Source organism: Sturnus vulgaris, chromosome 6, assembly GCF_052056855.1.
Source record: "Sturnus vulgaris isolate bStuVul1 chromosome 6, bStuVul1.hap1, whole genome shotgun sequence".
Classification (NCBI taxonomy): domain Eukaryota; kingdom Metazoa; phylum Chordata; class Aves; order Passeriformes; family Sturnidae; genus Sturnus; species Sturnus vulgaris.
This window is the reverse complement of record NC_142248.1, coordinates 23,100,293-23,114,755: the sequence shown is the minus strand read 5'-3', so window position 1 is coordinate 23,114,755 and position 14,463 is coordinate 23,100,293. Positions and strand designations below refer to the sequence as shown.

Below are 14,463 nucleotides of genomic sequence, written 5' to 3'. Positions count from 1 at the left end.
AAAGGGACTGGAGTTTAGGAAAAGAGATGAGTTCAATTGCTTTAAATCCAGAGTAGGCAGCTGATGCTGATCAGTCTATGACTTGTTTATAAACATTTCTACTCATCCCCGTGAACCAGGGAGGAGAGAACTTCTTTATAGACTCCTTCCTAAACAATCCTATGGGATTGTCTCCTATGGGAGATGCAGTCTCCTTTTGCATCCATTTGTAAGGAAGAACTTGTGCAGATCAGTGACTGCCTACAATCTGTTATAGAAATATGATCATTATATTAATAACAACATGCAATCCAAAGAAGAAAAAAACCTGTCAACATATTCAAAGCTCAGAATAAGTGAATTTTACCTGTGTGTACTGCATAATATATTCTTCCCCTTACAGCTTCTTGATGTTAGTTCATGGCACTGTGAAAAATGAGGCTTTAGATAGTTCAACTTTCTACATCAGTGTAGCTGTATATGGACATTAAGTCATTCACGGCAGACAAAGACAGTGTCTGTAATGCCATGTAAATGAATTTTGAAAAGAAATAATTTGATTCTTTCCTAGAAGAAGTGTGAGGAATTGCATTACAATATACCTGCATAAAAGTCAGCATCTTGCACAGGGAGGCCAGGATTTTTAAAACTGCAGAGCGAGCCTTTTCTGGGTCCCTGCAGTCTGAATAGAAACCCACACATCCTTATTATTTGCATATGTCCCCATTATGCTTTGGAATTCACAGAAGACTATTCCATACTGAGAAACAGATATTTTTTTTCTTTTCTTATGGAAATTACTGTTCCTCAGAGTGTCTAGAAATTACTGAGTGGTACTAAGCTATGTTTCTCTTTCTTCTCTATAATATTGTACAGTTTTCCTTGTCTGTTCTTTTAATCCTGCATATCACATCCTCTTTGTGTTTCTAAGGAAATATGATCAGTTTGATGGTAATTTTTGTGGTAAAGTGATCTATCTCCATAACAGGTAAAAAGCTTCTATTGCTAACTGAGCTTTTTAGACAGGTTTTATAATAAGGTTTTGAAGCCTTTGTCTCATTCAGCCTTAAACTTCTGAGAACATTACACTTAAAACCCTAGTTTTCCACAGAAATAAAAGGTAAATATCGATTAACCTTGTCACAAAAAAGAAAAAAGTACCACCATAAAGCTTTAATGATATGGTTCCTTCATACAGTTTCAGTTAGCATCAGCAGAGAAAATTTAAATGATGTAAGGGAAAACAATATTTTCATCTCAAAGACAAAACAAAAGGAGGAATCAATCTGTTACTGAGATACAAGAAAGCTGGTCCTTACAACCAGTTTGACTGCAAGATGCTGTATCTGAGCTTCACATGAAGAGTAGTACATGAGGTAGTTTGAAGGAAACTTTGAGTAAGTAGGTTTAGAGAGGGAAGTCGAGAAACTTCTCGAAAAAAGTGCATGAAGAATAGTTCCTCACACTTAAAAAAAATTACATATCAGCTAATGAAATACCAGAACTACAGTTCCTGCCTATACCAAACGCTTGCATCCATTGATTAAGTCCATGGTGAATCATCAAGTGCAGATAATACTATATGACATGATGCCATGGAGTGGGAAAACTTAAGATCTCCCCAGGGATTCTCTGATAAAAGCTAAATATTTCTTAAATTGTATGGATTCTGATTTTCCAGGGATAACACGTTCAAACACAAAGGAAATGTTACTGATTGGGTAAACCTCGGCCGAAAAGAATTCCGAAAAATATGGATATAGCACCATCTACTGACATTATAGGTCTTTGCAGGTGGATGTTTTTAAAAATAGGGAGACCTACGGGTCGCAATAGCGCAGCAGCGTTCCCCTAAGTGGCACAGGATCGATTCCTCTTTGCATTTATAGCTCTGTAAACTCCGGATAATGCCGATCCTTGCCTCAAGGGTTTAGCAGCTGAAAATGAGACTAAGAAAACATGGTATCTGAATAGAAAAAGTGAGGGGAAAAGGGAGGAAAAATGAGACCCAAAAATAAGTAGCTGAGTGTCCTGGAGGTAAAGGAGGATGTTGCTAGTAAAGGGAATAAGTTCTCAATATGTTATGTCACTTGAAAGCCCCAAGACTTTCCTTTCTTTTGGTTTTGAACTACATTCTCCTTTGGGCCATCTGTATCACAGTTTATCACAGTCAGTGGAACTCACTGTTAAAAAAGTTTCCCTTCCTTTATCCCATGTAATTTTCCTGCTGGTGAGATAGGTTGACAGGAGCAAGGGCCTACTTGAAGACCAGAGTTGGTGTAGACAGCCAGGTGTGTGGAGGAGGGTAGGAATGTAGTCATACCGAAGGACTGTCAGATTGTCTCAGTTGCAACTTGTAATTTCATTCTTCCTGGGTTATATTTAGTTCATTGACTTATTATTGTTAAGTAGGCACAGAAAAGAGTGTGGAAACAGCCAAGATGGTAACTCCTTAGGTAGGGTGAGCTCCGCTGTCAAAGGAAACTGCTCCTGGAGTTGCAGAGCAGGTTTATTAATTTGAGTCTTGACAGAAGAGCAGTGAGAAGAGGCAATGCTCTTCTCCCACCTCCTAGTCAGGGTGTCCCCATGGCATATACGATCTGTCTTGGCTGCTGAAGCAGGAACAGCAGGCAGCATGCATTGCTCTGCCAGTGGGGAGGAGCATGGGCAGAAAAGTAGGGCAAGACATGGACCTGGGATAAGCTGATCAGGGCAGGATGAAAGATTAATACTTTTGGTATCAACTCTTGATATCAACTTTTAAAGCCATAGCACTGCTGCTGTTTTGGAATACCATAGAATCACAGAATCCTGGAATGGGCTGGGTTGGAAGGGACCCTAGAGATTGCCTAGTTTGAATGCCTCTGCTGTGGAAAGGGACTCTTTTCACTAGACCAGGTTGCTTATGAGCCTCTGTGCCATCTATGACATGACCAGATTGCTCCCAGAGCCACACTGGAAAGCTGTATAACCTTATTTTTTTGCAGATGCAACTACAAAAGAGATGAGATGTAGAGATGGTCATCCTGCTAGATTCGTACTAGTCAGCTAATCTACTTAGCTCTCCCCTGTAAGAAAAAATCGTGTCATTATTCCTTGTGAAGCATTTCCTCAACTTTCGACCTGGATTCTTTGGCTCTAATAAAATGTATCAGCAGTAAATAATAAATATTAAAAAAGCAAATTCAATCTGTCACCAAATTAATTTTTTTTCCATAAAAATGGATGTTTGCTGAGTGGAATGGTATATGATACTGAACCTAGATTGTGCACAGAACAGGATACTAATACAGGTGAAACCCCAGGAATCAGTTTCCTGTGTGACTTTACCCCTTCAGAATTACAAAGTTGGTGTTTAACCAGAGGTCACATACTCTTTTTCTGTACTTCATAAAATACTTTTATTTCTCTTGACCTCATTAGTAAGTCAGTATTTTGGATGATGTTGCACATGTCTCTATCAAGACAGAAACTGGCTGCATAGTTGAAAATTATTTACAGCTTTTAAAATTACATACAAAATGCATACTCAAATACCCTTCTCCACAGAATTTTCAAGAAACTATTTCCTTTTCTGAGTCCTAAAGAACCCTTCTAAACAGTGCAGAGTTCAGAAAGCATTATCGCCACTTATCTTGAGGCTATGCAAACACCATTTCTCAAGGTGCAGTTTCCTGGTGGGCTTAATTCCACCTAAATACATGGTGCTGCTGTGGCAAGTGGTGCTCCTGTCCCACTAATGCTTGTAACTAACAACGATGGAGTCGGCTAGGGAGCCAGCTAGGATGGAAACTGCGAAATTTGTGGCAGTCTTAAATTTGCAGGTGGGCGGGTGGCCTCGTCTGTGTGAGTGCAGGCCCATGGGAGTGCTGATGTGCACACCTGCCCGCATCCTTCGGCAACACCGAGATCGGAGCATGCTGAACATGAATCCCCGCCCCGAGGCTGTTTCTTGGCCGTTCTAGCTCTGATTGACACAAAAATGCAGTCTCAGGCATAGACTCTCGCCACGCTTACATCCGCGGTAGTGTGCAGATGCCGACCTTTTCCACTGCTATTAGACAAAGGCATCAAAGGCTCCATTTCTTACTGTGAAATAGGCAGTTGTCAATCTTAAATCACATAACTGCCCCAAAATCAAAGCTGTATTTTAAGCCTGTTAATTTCTCGCGCTCTCACTGCACAGCTTCACGCCCAGGCTTGCACAAGCGTGCTAAGCCCAGCTCCCGCACGGCCGCGGCGGAGCAGCGCGGGGCCCTGGCCTGCGGCCGGAGCGGCGGGGCCCGGAGCGGCGGGACTGGGCGTTGCGGGGTCAGAGCTGCGGGGCTCGGAGCTGCGGGGCTGGGCGCTGCCCGCTGCCCACACCGGAGGCCGGGCGCACTGCTCTCGCCTCGTTCCACCGAGCAAAGCCGCTCCCAGCGCACGGGGCACACCCTGCGCCCTCACCGCCCGCGTCCCGGTGCCCGCCAGCGGCAGCAGCGCGCGGCAGCGCGGTACGGCTGCGACACAAGCAACCACCGCCCTGCCAGGGGCCAGCCCCGCTCCCCTCCCTCGCCCGCAGCCGCTGCCGAAGCGCCGCCCGGCGCCCTCCCTCCTTCCTCGTGCCTTCCCCGCCCTCCCCTCAGCGGCCGCTCCCTCGCGAGAGGCGCCGCCGCCGCCGCCCCGCCCCGCCCCGCCCCGCGCGCCGCAGCCCCGCCCGGCCGCGGCTCCGGCGGGCGCAGAGCGCCGCGAGCAGCCATGATGGTGGGTCCGGGGCGGCCGCGGCGCCGGGCCGGGGCGGGGCAGGGCGGGCGGCGCGGCCGGGCACTCGCTAACCTGTGCGCTTTGTCTCCCCTCACCCTCCCTGCCGCCGGCCGTGCCCCTCCGTGCCCCTCCGTGCCCCCTGCCCGCGCCGTCGCCTCGCCCCCAAGCAGGAAGGCTCGGACGACGGCCCAGATTTCCTCTCGGAGGAGGACCGAGGTGTAAGTGCCGCGGGGAGGCGTCGGGACCCCGGCGTCTGGGGCTGGGCGTGGGGGGAACGGAGTCGGGCCCTCTTCGGGGGCCTCCGGGCGCTGCTGGCCCGAGCCCGCCGTGTGGGTGTCGGAGGGAGGCGGGATGCTGGGCGGCGAGCGTCCAGGCTGGCTGGCTGAGCGGCTGTCCGTCCGTCCGTCCGTCCGCCGGGATCTGCTCCTGGCACAGCCTCCCGCTGATACAGGGGTCTGTGTGCGTGTGCTCTTCGTTGTTCTGTCTCCCAAGTTTTGGAAGGACAGTTCTTTCATGCTGTCGTTGGCATAGCCAGGGAGGGGGTTGTGGCCGGAGATGGATGTTCGCTCCCTGCGGCCCCCTCCCGCTGCACACGCCCGGCGGGGCCGGTCCTGCCCTGGCTGACCAGCCCTGGGGAGCGCCGGCTTCCATCGCGATCCTGGACCTGGGTGATGCAGCCCTGCCCTGCCTTCTCCCTTCAGGCCCAGGGGGCTCTCCAATTGATAACAATGGGACATTTACATTGCAGACACATGCTGCATAATAAACTCTTTATTGAAAAGAAGTTCTCTTGTTGGGACAGGGTGCCGCAGTTGCGTTTCTTACTGAGAAAACCTTTTTCTCTGCCTTCCTCTTTCTGGCCTTAGTTTCTTTTCTGACCACTGTATCCATCTTTCTTTAACTTGCCTGCCTCACTTAAGCAACAAATCAACTAACCTAGTATAATTTAGTTGGACTGATTACCCTTATCACTTAGTATCTTGAGAAATACCAATTATGAGCAAGGTAGTAAAGCAGCTTCAGGGTCTCTTAGGTTCCCTTGGCTGTTGGTTGTTGAAGTGACTGTATACAGTGTATTACTAAAAATACAAAAATATGAGAAACATTGTGTTGGTATAATGTTTTATCATGCACTCAGCAATCAGATGTTAGATACAGTGCATTTTATGTTCCAGTTGATGGCCAGAAATTAAAAAAGGCATTTTGATATTGTATCAGGCCAATTCTGACTACCGTAAAGCTTTTGTCTTTAGGTATACAGCTACTTTACTAAGAATATCGGATGAAAGAGGGAGGAGGTTGTTGTCCTTTGAGTATCTTCAAAACAAGTACTGAAGAGCTTACTAACTGTGGAATCGTTTTTACATGGGTATTTTACATAGGTTGTCCCTGGTACTTAGGAAGTGTCTTTGATGCACACAGTTAAGTTGACTTTATCTGAAGGTGCAGGTAGAACATAGCACTGCGGATCTGACCTCCTGTGAAACTTGTTTGTTTGGCTGGTTATTAGTTTTCCCTCTAAGGCTACAGGTCGCTAAGAGTTCACAAGGTAATTTGAAAACCTTAAGAAATCTTTTAGCAGTCTTGTTTGTACGTTTGTGCTGTTGTAGACTTACAATCTCAGTTGGCCAAATGCAGGTTTGTTTTTTTTCCTCTCTCCCACATCTTCATCCAGTACTGGGGAATTAAACTAGAACGGTGGCCTTCTCATTTCCCTAATTTTTTTAGAGTTTCTTATTTTCAATCACTGATTGCTGTGGAGGTTTAATTTTTTCTCATCTGTATAAATTTTTTCTCTTCTGTGCCTGGGGTTAAAACTCAGGTTGTTAAGTGCTTCATTTTGTTTGTGATACAGGAAATTAATCAAAAGCAATATGGCAGTCTGTTCATGAATGGATTGAAAACCGTAATGCTTTTTTTTCTAAGTAGTAGACATCTTTTCATAAAGTAATTCCCTAGTTCTGATTTGTTGCCTTTCTCCGCAATTAAATAGCGAGTAGGTCAGGCATTTATTTGAAAGCATGGATGGCAACTTCTGGTTGGAGTAATTGAGCTTTTAGTTTTGAAAATCAATACTCTTACCTCTCTTGAATTCAGATATTGCTGTGACAACTGCGCTTCTAATGCTGCAGGAACTTGTTTGTTGGCTACAGTTGTGTTAACTTTAACCTTGGCGTGATGGGATGAAAGAGGGCTGGAATTTGTGCTGATGCCACACAGAAGAGTAATTCTCAAACAATGGTGTTACACCATATGGAGCCTTTTCTGGAGAATTGTAAAACAGAGCACTGAGAATCATCTTTGAGGAAGTAGCAGTGGGTGGTCTATAGAAGGAACTTATTATAAATGGTCTGCATAAAATGAACTTGTGGGAATTGCTTTTCTGAATTTCACTTAGGAAATTGGATAGAATTGAGTTTGTTTGGTGTAACTTTGGTGCAGTTGGGATTTTTGTGTTCTTTCTAACATAAACAATACGTGCTTTGAAAAGTGGTGTGGTATTGCTCCATTAGTACTGCCTTGTGTATTTTATATCTGTATAATCTTTAGCTGACTCGGCTAACATTCAGTGGAAATGAGCTATCCTTTAGAACAGGTCTGCTGGAAACTTAATGCTGTGAAAACACTTCGAAAGCTTTTGTTGTAAAGGTATTCTTTGTCCCCTTGCTCTGTGTATTTATTTATCTGCCTGTAAAGAACCAGCTGAAGAAAAGGTCCTTTTACTCTAACATTTTGAAAGAGCTTAGAGCAGGGAAGTTACTGTTAATAGATGACATTACCTAAGAATGTAACACTTGGTGGTTTCCCTTGTCTGTACCAGATTCCTTCCATTATCATTTAAAGTATAATTGATCCTTAAGCAAGAGCTTAGATGTTAAATTCTCTCCTTGCATTGTGTTCTCCTTTAGTACTGTAACATCTCTTGGCCTGGGTTTTGGTTTCTGGTGTTTTCTAGACCCTTTGAATAGAAAAGGGACTTTCTTGGTGTAGCATAGGAAACTGTAAAGTAATTGAATCAGGTTTTGTTTTGCAAGTTGTTCAGCATAGATGTAGATTACATATGTAAGCATAAAATTATTATGCGATGTTGTATGTATTAGACTTGGAGGGAGGCAAGATAAAAAGGGACTATCCTATCTGTTTTTTCCACACTTTAAGGTACTTTCATTTCAGTTTTCATCTGTATCAGACTTCTTTTATTTTTTCATCTTCTACTTTCTTTATGACTGGAAAACCATCCATTGGTAGTGGTTTTATTTTGGAAGTAGTGATGCAGAGTTTGTTTAAGTTTGTGGTGTGATGATGATGTTTGTGAATTCAGTTTCCAGTAATGCAATGTGAATCGTTGTGTCACATGAATACATTTAAAGTCCTTCAACTTTCTGATTGTCTTTGACACCTTTCATAAATGCTTCATTACCATTGCAGATGAAAACATTCCCTGTTGGCAGTCAGGCTACATGGCATAATTTAACATGTGATTAAACTCTTCAAAACCGTTACAAATTTAACTCAGTATAAATCAAACAAATAGTCCTTTACAGTTGTATGCCGTAGGTGAAGTTGTCATATTTAGTTCTTAATTTTCTCAGCACGGATAGGACTTTTGTATCAGAAGTTCTGAATAGTCCATATGATCAGGCTGCACTGCACTGGATATGCTCTAATGACAAACTTGGTCAGCTGTTATACCGAATCCTAGAATTTTGTATTGTATCACTTTGAAAAAAAACCAAAAACGAAAAGGAGGTGCAAAAGTATTTTGGTAGAAACATTTGCGACCTATGAAAGACTACAAAAATACCATTTAAATAATCCAGATTATTTGCTGAGATTACTCAGTCTGTATTCTGGGGGGACCGGAGAAAAACAAACAGTACCCCAGACATTGTAACCACAAAAACCTTTTTACACGCTGAAAAATGCGGTGTCATGACATAAGGGAGACATTGGTATGTCATTATATTTTTCTTTCCTAAATTAGATGGTAAGCACATTGGAAACTCAGTAGGAGCTAGGAGATTCTGCCTCTGAGAAGTGATCTGCAAGGAACCGTTGCATGATAATACGCCTTTGTGTGAGGCAGTGACCCTCTAAATCTTGGGAAAACAAAACAAAAGGCAATGTCTGAATCACGTCTGTGAATATGTTACTGTGCAGTCATTTTAATGATTTCCAACTTCACTGTAAGGAAAAGCTATTACTCCTTGTGTAAGGGCTGTTGAACAGTTACATTTTGCTGGCCTTAGCAGAATATGCTAGACTGCATGATTCTGGTTTACTTTTATATGCTAATTCCAAGATAGATCCATGAGTCTGGTTGCTGCTACACAGGCAAGTGTTGTCTGTGCATCTAGTCTTGCACAGCAAGACTAGAGTGGGATCTGACCACTCTGATTTAAGATAAAGGTAAGTTATGGAAAACTCCCATCAACGAGGCAGTTGATGCTTCTTTCCTAGAGCTTTTCTAGTGCCTCAGAGCATTACCTTCAAGATATGCTCATGTGCAACCTCTGTACTATGTGTTATGATACTTAAAGCGTTTTTGTACTTATGTGTTGACTTAAATATGCAATCCTGAAAAATATTTATGGAGAAAAAGTCCAAATCTCTTTATGGTATTTTTTATACTGTAGAATGGGATATTTGTAGAAAAAACACAGCGTCAGAGAAAGCACCGTGTCTCAGTAAAAAGTATGCTTTGTGAGCATGATGTTGAAATATTTTTTGACAACATGATTGGAAAAGATTTCAGGGTTAGCATTAGTGTTTGTAAAAACATTCCAAATGTCTGTTGGTCATGATGATGAAATTGTCATGGGACAAATTCCTCTAGAACAACAAGGGTGCAAGGGTGAGGGGACTTGAAATTCCAGTTGGGCTCTAGATGAGGTTGCACCAAGTATTGAAGCCTTTGGTCCAGTTACTGCCAAATATTGTGGTGCTCAGATAATATTTCAGTTTTGCTATATTTGATCATTGTCTTTTTTTTCCAATGTGACTGGAATTATTTTGTGAAAGAGTTCAGGTTTCGTGTCTTGTAGAAAAAAATATATGTATTCCTCGCACTTTTGCAATTTCTCACGCTCATTTTTAAGACATCAAAGTCTTGGGTTTGAGTTTTGCTTTGGGGTTTTTCAGAAAAATATTTCCAAGAAGACTTAGCTCCGTGAACTTCAGGATATTCTTTTTAAGCTTTTTCATTATAGGATGAGGTATGTTGAACAGAAGAATAGAGTAAGACAGTGTGAGTAAATCGGGTCTATAACTGCCCTTGCTTTTCTGAAATATAGAACTGCTTTTCTTCTTAAAAGTACCTTTCTAACTGCTAATATCTTTATAATTACCTTTGCAAGTATATTTACTTAGAACAGCTTGTCAGTTTAGAAGAATGGGGAAAATGAAGAGAAAAACCTACCAAACTTGTTGGTATCTGTAAATGTACTTTGTCTTGAGCATCTCAATTACTAGCAAATTAACAATCTACAGAAATGAAAATAGTGCACTAACACGGAGTACTGTAAAGGAGATTATTATTTGTATGGTAGTTCGTAAGGAGTACTACTGGAATTTCTTTTTCTGCTGGAAATAATCTTTTAATGTTGGGGAGTTTTGTGATCTGTGTTCAGTATTGCAGGATCAGGATTCATTTCAAAGGAAGAATAATGGAAATATAGTTTACCCTCTTTTTTTTAAATTTTAAGCTACATGTATTTTTCTTTCTTTAGCTTAGAGCAATAAATGTAGATCTCCAGACTGATGCTGCTCTGCAAGTGGATATCTCAGATGCACTCAGTGAGAGGGATAAAGTGAAATTCACAGTCCATACAAAGGTAAAAACCTGGGTTTATACAAGCAACAGTTCTTAATTATATACCAAAGAGAGTTTGCTTAAACTGTTTGTTGAAACAAACAATGTAACACAATCCAGAGGAAATGTGAAAGTAGAACTCTCTCGTGTTTATGAGGCTGTATAGCTACAGTGCATAAGAAAAATGACTAAGAGTTAAAAAACTGTTTAGAAGAAAGTTATGTTCATTTTTTTGTATTGATGTATTGTCACGCCATTCCCATGCCTATTAATTAGCCTATTTGCAGGTAGAATCTGTAATATACATGAATATACTTCAGTATAGTTTTTAAAATTCGATTTGATCTTATTATAGTTTCAGATTCTAAAAACATATTTTGTAATTGTATTACACTCAGGGATAATTTTAAATTACTGTTGTTTATGGCTTTTTTTTAGATTTGAATGTATATTGATTGCAGAGAGACAGAATAATTGAAGTTGAATAAAATATCTGAACATCATTAATCCTATCTCCTCCCTCATTCTCATTAAGTTAGAGTGCACGAGAACACATTGCTCAGGATTTGTCCATTTGTGTTTCGATTATAGAATCATAGAATCACTTAGGTTGGAAAAGGTCTCTAAGATTGAGTCCAACCATTAATCCAGCACTGCTGAGTCCACCATTAAACATGTCCCTAAGTGCCACATCTACGTGTGTTTTAAATACCTTCAGGGACGGTTGCTCAACCATTTCCCTGGGCAGCCCCTTTGAAAACTTGACAACCCTTTTGGTGAAGAAATATTTTAAATACCCAATCTAAACCTTCACTGATGCAACTTGAGGCCATTTCCTCTTATTCTGTTACTTGAGAGAGGAGAGCAACCCCCACCTGGCTATGGTCTCATATCAGATACTTATAAGAGTGATAAGGTCAACCCCTGATTTTTCTCCAGACTAAACACCTCAGCTCCCTCAGCCACTCTTCATGAGATTTGTGCTCCAGAGCCGTCACCAGTGCTGTTGCCCTTCTCTGGACAGGCTCCAGCACCTCAGTGTCTTTCCTGTCACGAGGGACCCAGAACTGAACAGAGGACTTGAGGTGTGGCCCCACCAGTGTCCAGTGCAGAGGAACAGTCACTTCCTTGGTCCTGGTGGCCACATTATTTCTGATACAAGTCAGGATGCCGTTGGCCTTCTTGGCCACCTGGGCACACGCTGGATCATGTCCAGCTACTGTTGACCAGGTTCTTTTCCACTGGGCAGCTTTCCAGCTGCTCTGCCCCCAGCTGGTAGCACTGCCTGGGGTTGTGAGCCAAGTGCAGACCCAGCTCCTCACCTTGTTGAACTTCCTATAATTGGCCTTAGCCCATGGATCCAGCTGGTCCAGATCCCTCTGCAGATCCTTCCTGCCCTTCGGCAGATCAATATCTCCACCCAGCTTGGTGTCATCTACAAACTGACTAAGGGGCACTTGGTCCCCTCATCCAGATCATCCATAAAGATACTAAGCAGAACTCCAGGATTAAATTGTCTATGAGAGCAGACACTCCACAACCTCTTATGACAACCCATGTCAATTGATTGCTGCACTAATTAAGATGAGGGTAATTACTGTAGTATGAACTTCTGGGGACATTTTTGTTGTTCCCTCAAGGTTTTTACTTATGTAGTAATGAAAAACCTTGTGGTCTTCTGTGCTTTTCTTCCTCCCTACCACCTTTCCCCCCATAATTCTACCTCCTTTTACCCTTCTAGAGTTCCTTACCAAATTTCAAACAAAACGAATTTTCTGTTGTCCGGCAACATGAGGAGTTTATTTGGCTTCATGATTCTTTTGTTGAGAATGAGGACTATGCTGGCTATATTGTAAGTACTGGTATTCTTTTGGTTTATATGTGTCATTTTCTGTGGGCTGGATCAAAAGTGCTTGAGACTGCTTTTAAATGCAGTGGAAACAGCAGGTGTTCATTCCATATAAAATCAGATCAGCTTCTCTAATACTTAATTTTATGCAATTATACAAAATTAATGGTTGAAGCAAGCTTGGAAGAAAGCTACAGTAGCTGTCATACTTTCTTGCGCTTTACTGCTAAGAAATGAGTCGTTTAGTTTGTCTCCAAGTGTATTTTTATGCCACTGTGTTAAAATTGTGGGAGAGAGTTGAGCTGTATAACTTGGTGGTATTGTTTCTGCAAGCTAATGTTTAACTTAGTTACAAGTTTGATGTTGCCTTTGTTTTAGCTGGAATGGCAGAGACTTTTTGAGTTCTCATTATAAAGATCAGAATTATTTTTCCATAAATAAGAGGAAGGAAAAAACAATTTAAATACCATGTAGAACTACAGGGAATCTCAATGTATAATAACTTACAGTTTGAAGTTAATTTCAGGCCTTCTAGGAACAGAGGTCTCAAAACAGGCACTGTATGATACTGCATTTTAAAAATGGTGCTGCTTTTCATACGTTAATTGCAAACGAATATTTGTCATCTTGGTATGAAAGTTAGGTATTTGTTTTATGTTTGGGGGGTGTTTGCTGATTCAGAGGGTAAAGAGATATGTCTAATTGATTAGTGGGTACATTATAATGAGTATAATCTGTGATGGTCTAATCTGTGATGGTCTTACTATTCTTGAGCTAGTCTTTTCTTAGTCAGAAAAGCTATTTGAAGTGACTAGACCTTCAGTATAGTAATAACTAGTTTCACATAGTTGACTGACAATGTACTGGATTTTTCTTTTTTTTGTAATGTGTTAATGAAATGGGCCAATATCAGTAAACTAAAATTTAAACATAGTTAGTTCTGTGTTCCTTTCCTGGCACCAGTTCAGGTAACTCTGGGGTTTTCTCTTTCAGTGTTAATATACTGTATTATAAAATTAACCTACAGCCTTGTTGACTGGGGGCTTTGTTATTTCAACACATATGTCTTTAATGTCAACAGTGCTGCAAGAAAGAGCTAGTGCCTGCAAACAATAGGGAATGGTTTTCTATGTTTAAAGTTTTGGGGACTTAGAAATGGATGGTGTGAAAACAATTGTGGAATTCTTTCTTTTTTCTTTAAACAAGAAATAATCCTTACCAAATAAGCTAAACCAAAACTAATTGTAAAATAATTATTTCAAGTTTTAAGTCATTGTCATGGGAAATGAAGTATTATTTGGTTTCTGTTGTAATTAAACTGAAGCCATTAGTTAATACTCTAGTAATCTTCAAGGACACTTGACTGAAAATGGTATAGTAATGCAGCACATATAACTCATGAATGAGAGACTTTATCCAGAAATGCTGTAATGAATGATGAAAGAGAGAAACATGTATTAAAAAGCTGCAGGCAGTCTACATTTCCTGTACTGTGAATGGGTGTTGTTTTACTGAGAAAATGAGAACTTAAAAAAAAATTGGATTCAATTCCAGATTCCACCAGCACCACCCAGGCCTGACTTTGATGCCTCCAGGGAGAAACTGCAGAAACTTGGAGAAGGGGAAGGATCAATGACTAAAGAAGAATTCACCAAGATGAAACAAGAACTGGAAGCGTATGTAGACTTGATTACTACTTTATTATTAATTTATTTATTTTCCAAAACTTTTAATGCTGTTTCCTGTCCCCTGTTTCTGATTTCACTGTAATGGTTCTCTGTGAAACACAGACTTGCTATATAACCAAGGTTAATCTTAGTGATCATGATCAGTGCCATTAGGAAACTTGTAGAAATAATTTCATGGAAAATCTTCTGAAACAGGAAATAAATCAGCTTGTTCTTGAGCATCCTTTTATAAGAAAGAAAAAAAAGTACTTAGATCCTGTTTTTTACAGAATATCTGCAAAGGGAGGCGATAACCTCTATCTTTTTTAGTTCTGGTGTTCCACATTTTATAAGTATAATTAGACTAAGGTTATACACACAGTAGTTGGGAGTAGGGAGTTGTGCATGTGGTT

General features: G+C 41.3%; 1 protein-coding gene across 2 annotated transcripts in view; it reads left to right on the top strand.

The window, feature by feature from the left end:
* Positions 1–4,659: 4,659 nt before the first annotated feature.
* Positions 4,660–14,463, top strand: part of SNX6 (sorting nexin 6) — a 28,873-nt gene continuing 19,069 nt past the window's right edge. The window contains exons 1-5 of one of the 2 annotated variants that reach the window (XM_014890998.2): positions 4,660–4,722; positions 4,893–4,940; positions 10,452–10,556; positions 12,276–12,386; positions 13,938–14,059. In XM_014890998.2, the coding sequence (XP_014746484.1) occupies positions 4,717–4,722; positions 4,893–4,940; positions 10,452–10,556; positions 12,276–12,386; positions 13,938–14,059 (392 nt within the window). In that variant the 5' untranslated portion in view covers positions 4,660–4,716. Of the gene's footprint in view, positions 4,723–4,889; positions 4,941–10,451; positions 10,557–12,275; positions 12,387–13,937; positions 14,060–14,463 lie in introns of both variants that reach the window. The other variant, XM_088167280.1, reaches the window with a different exon arrangement.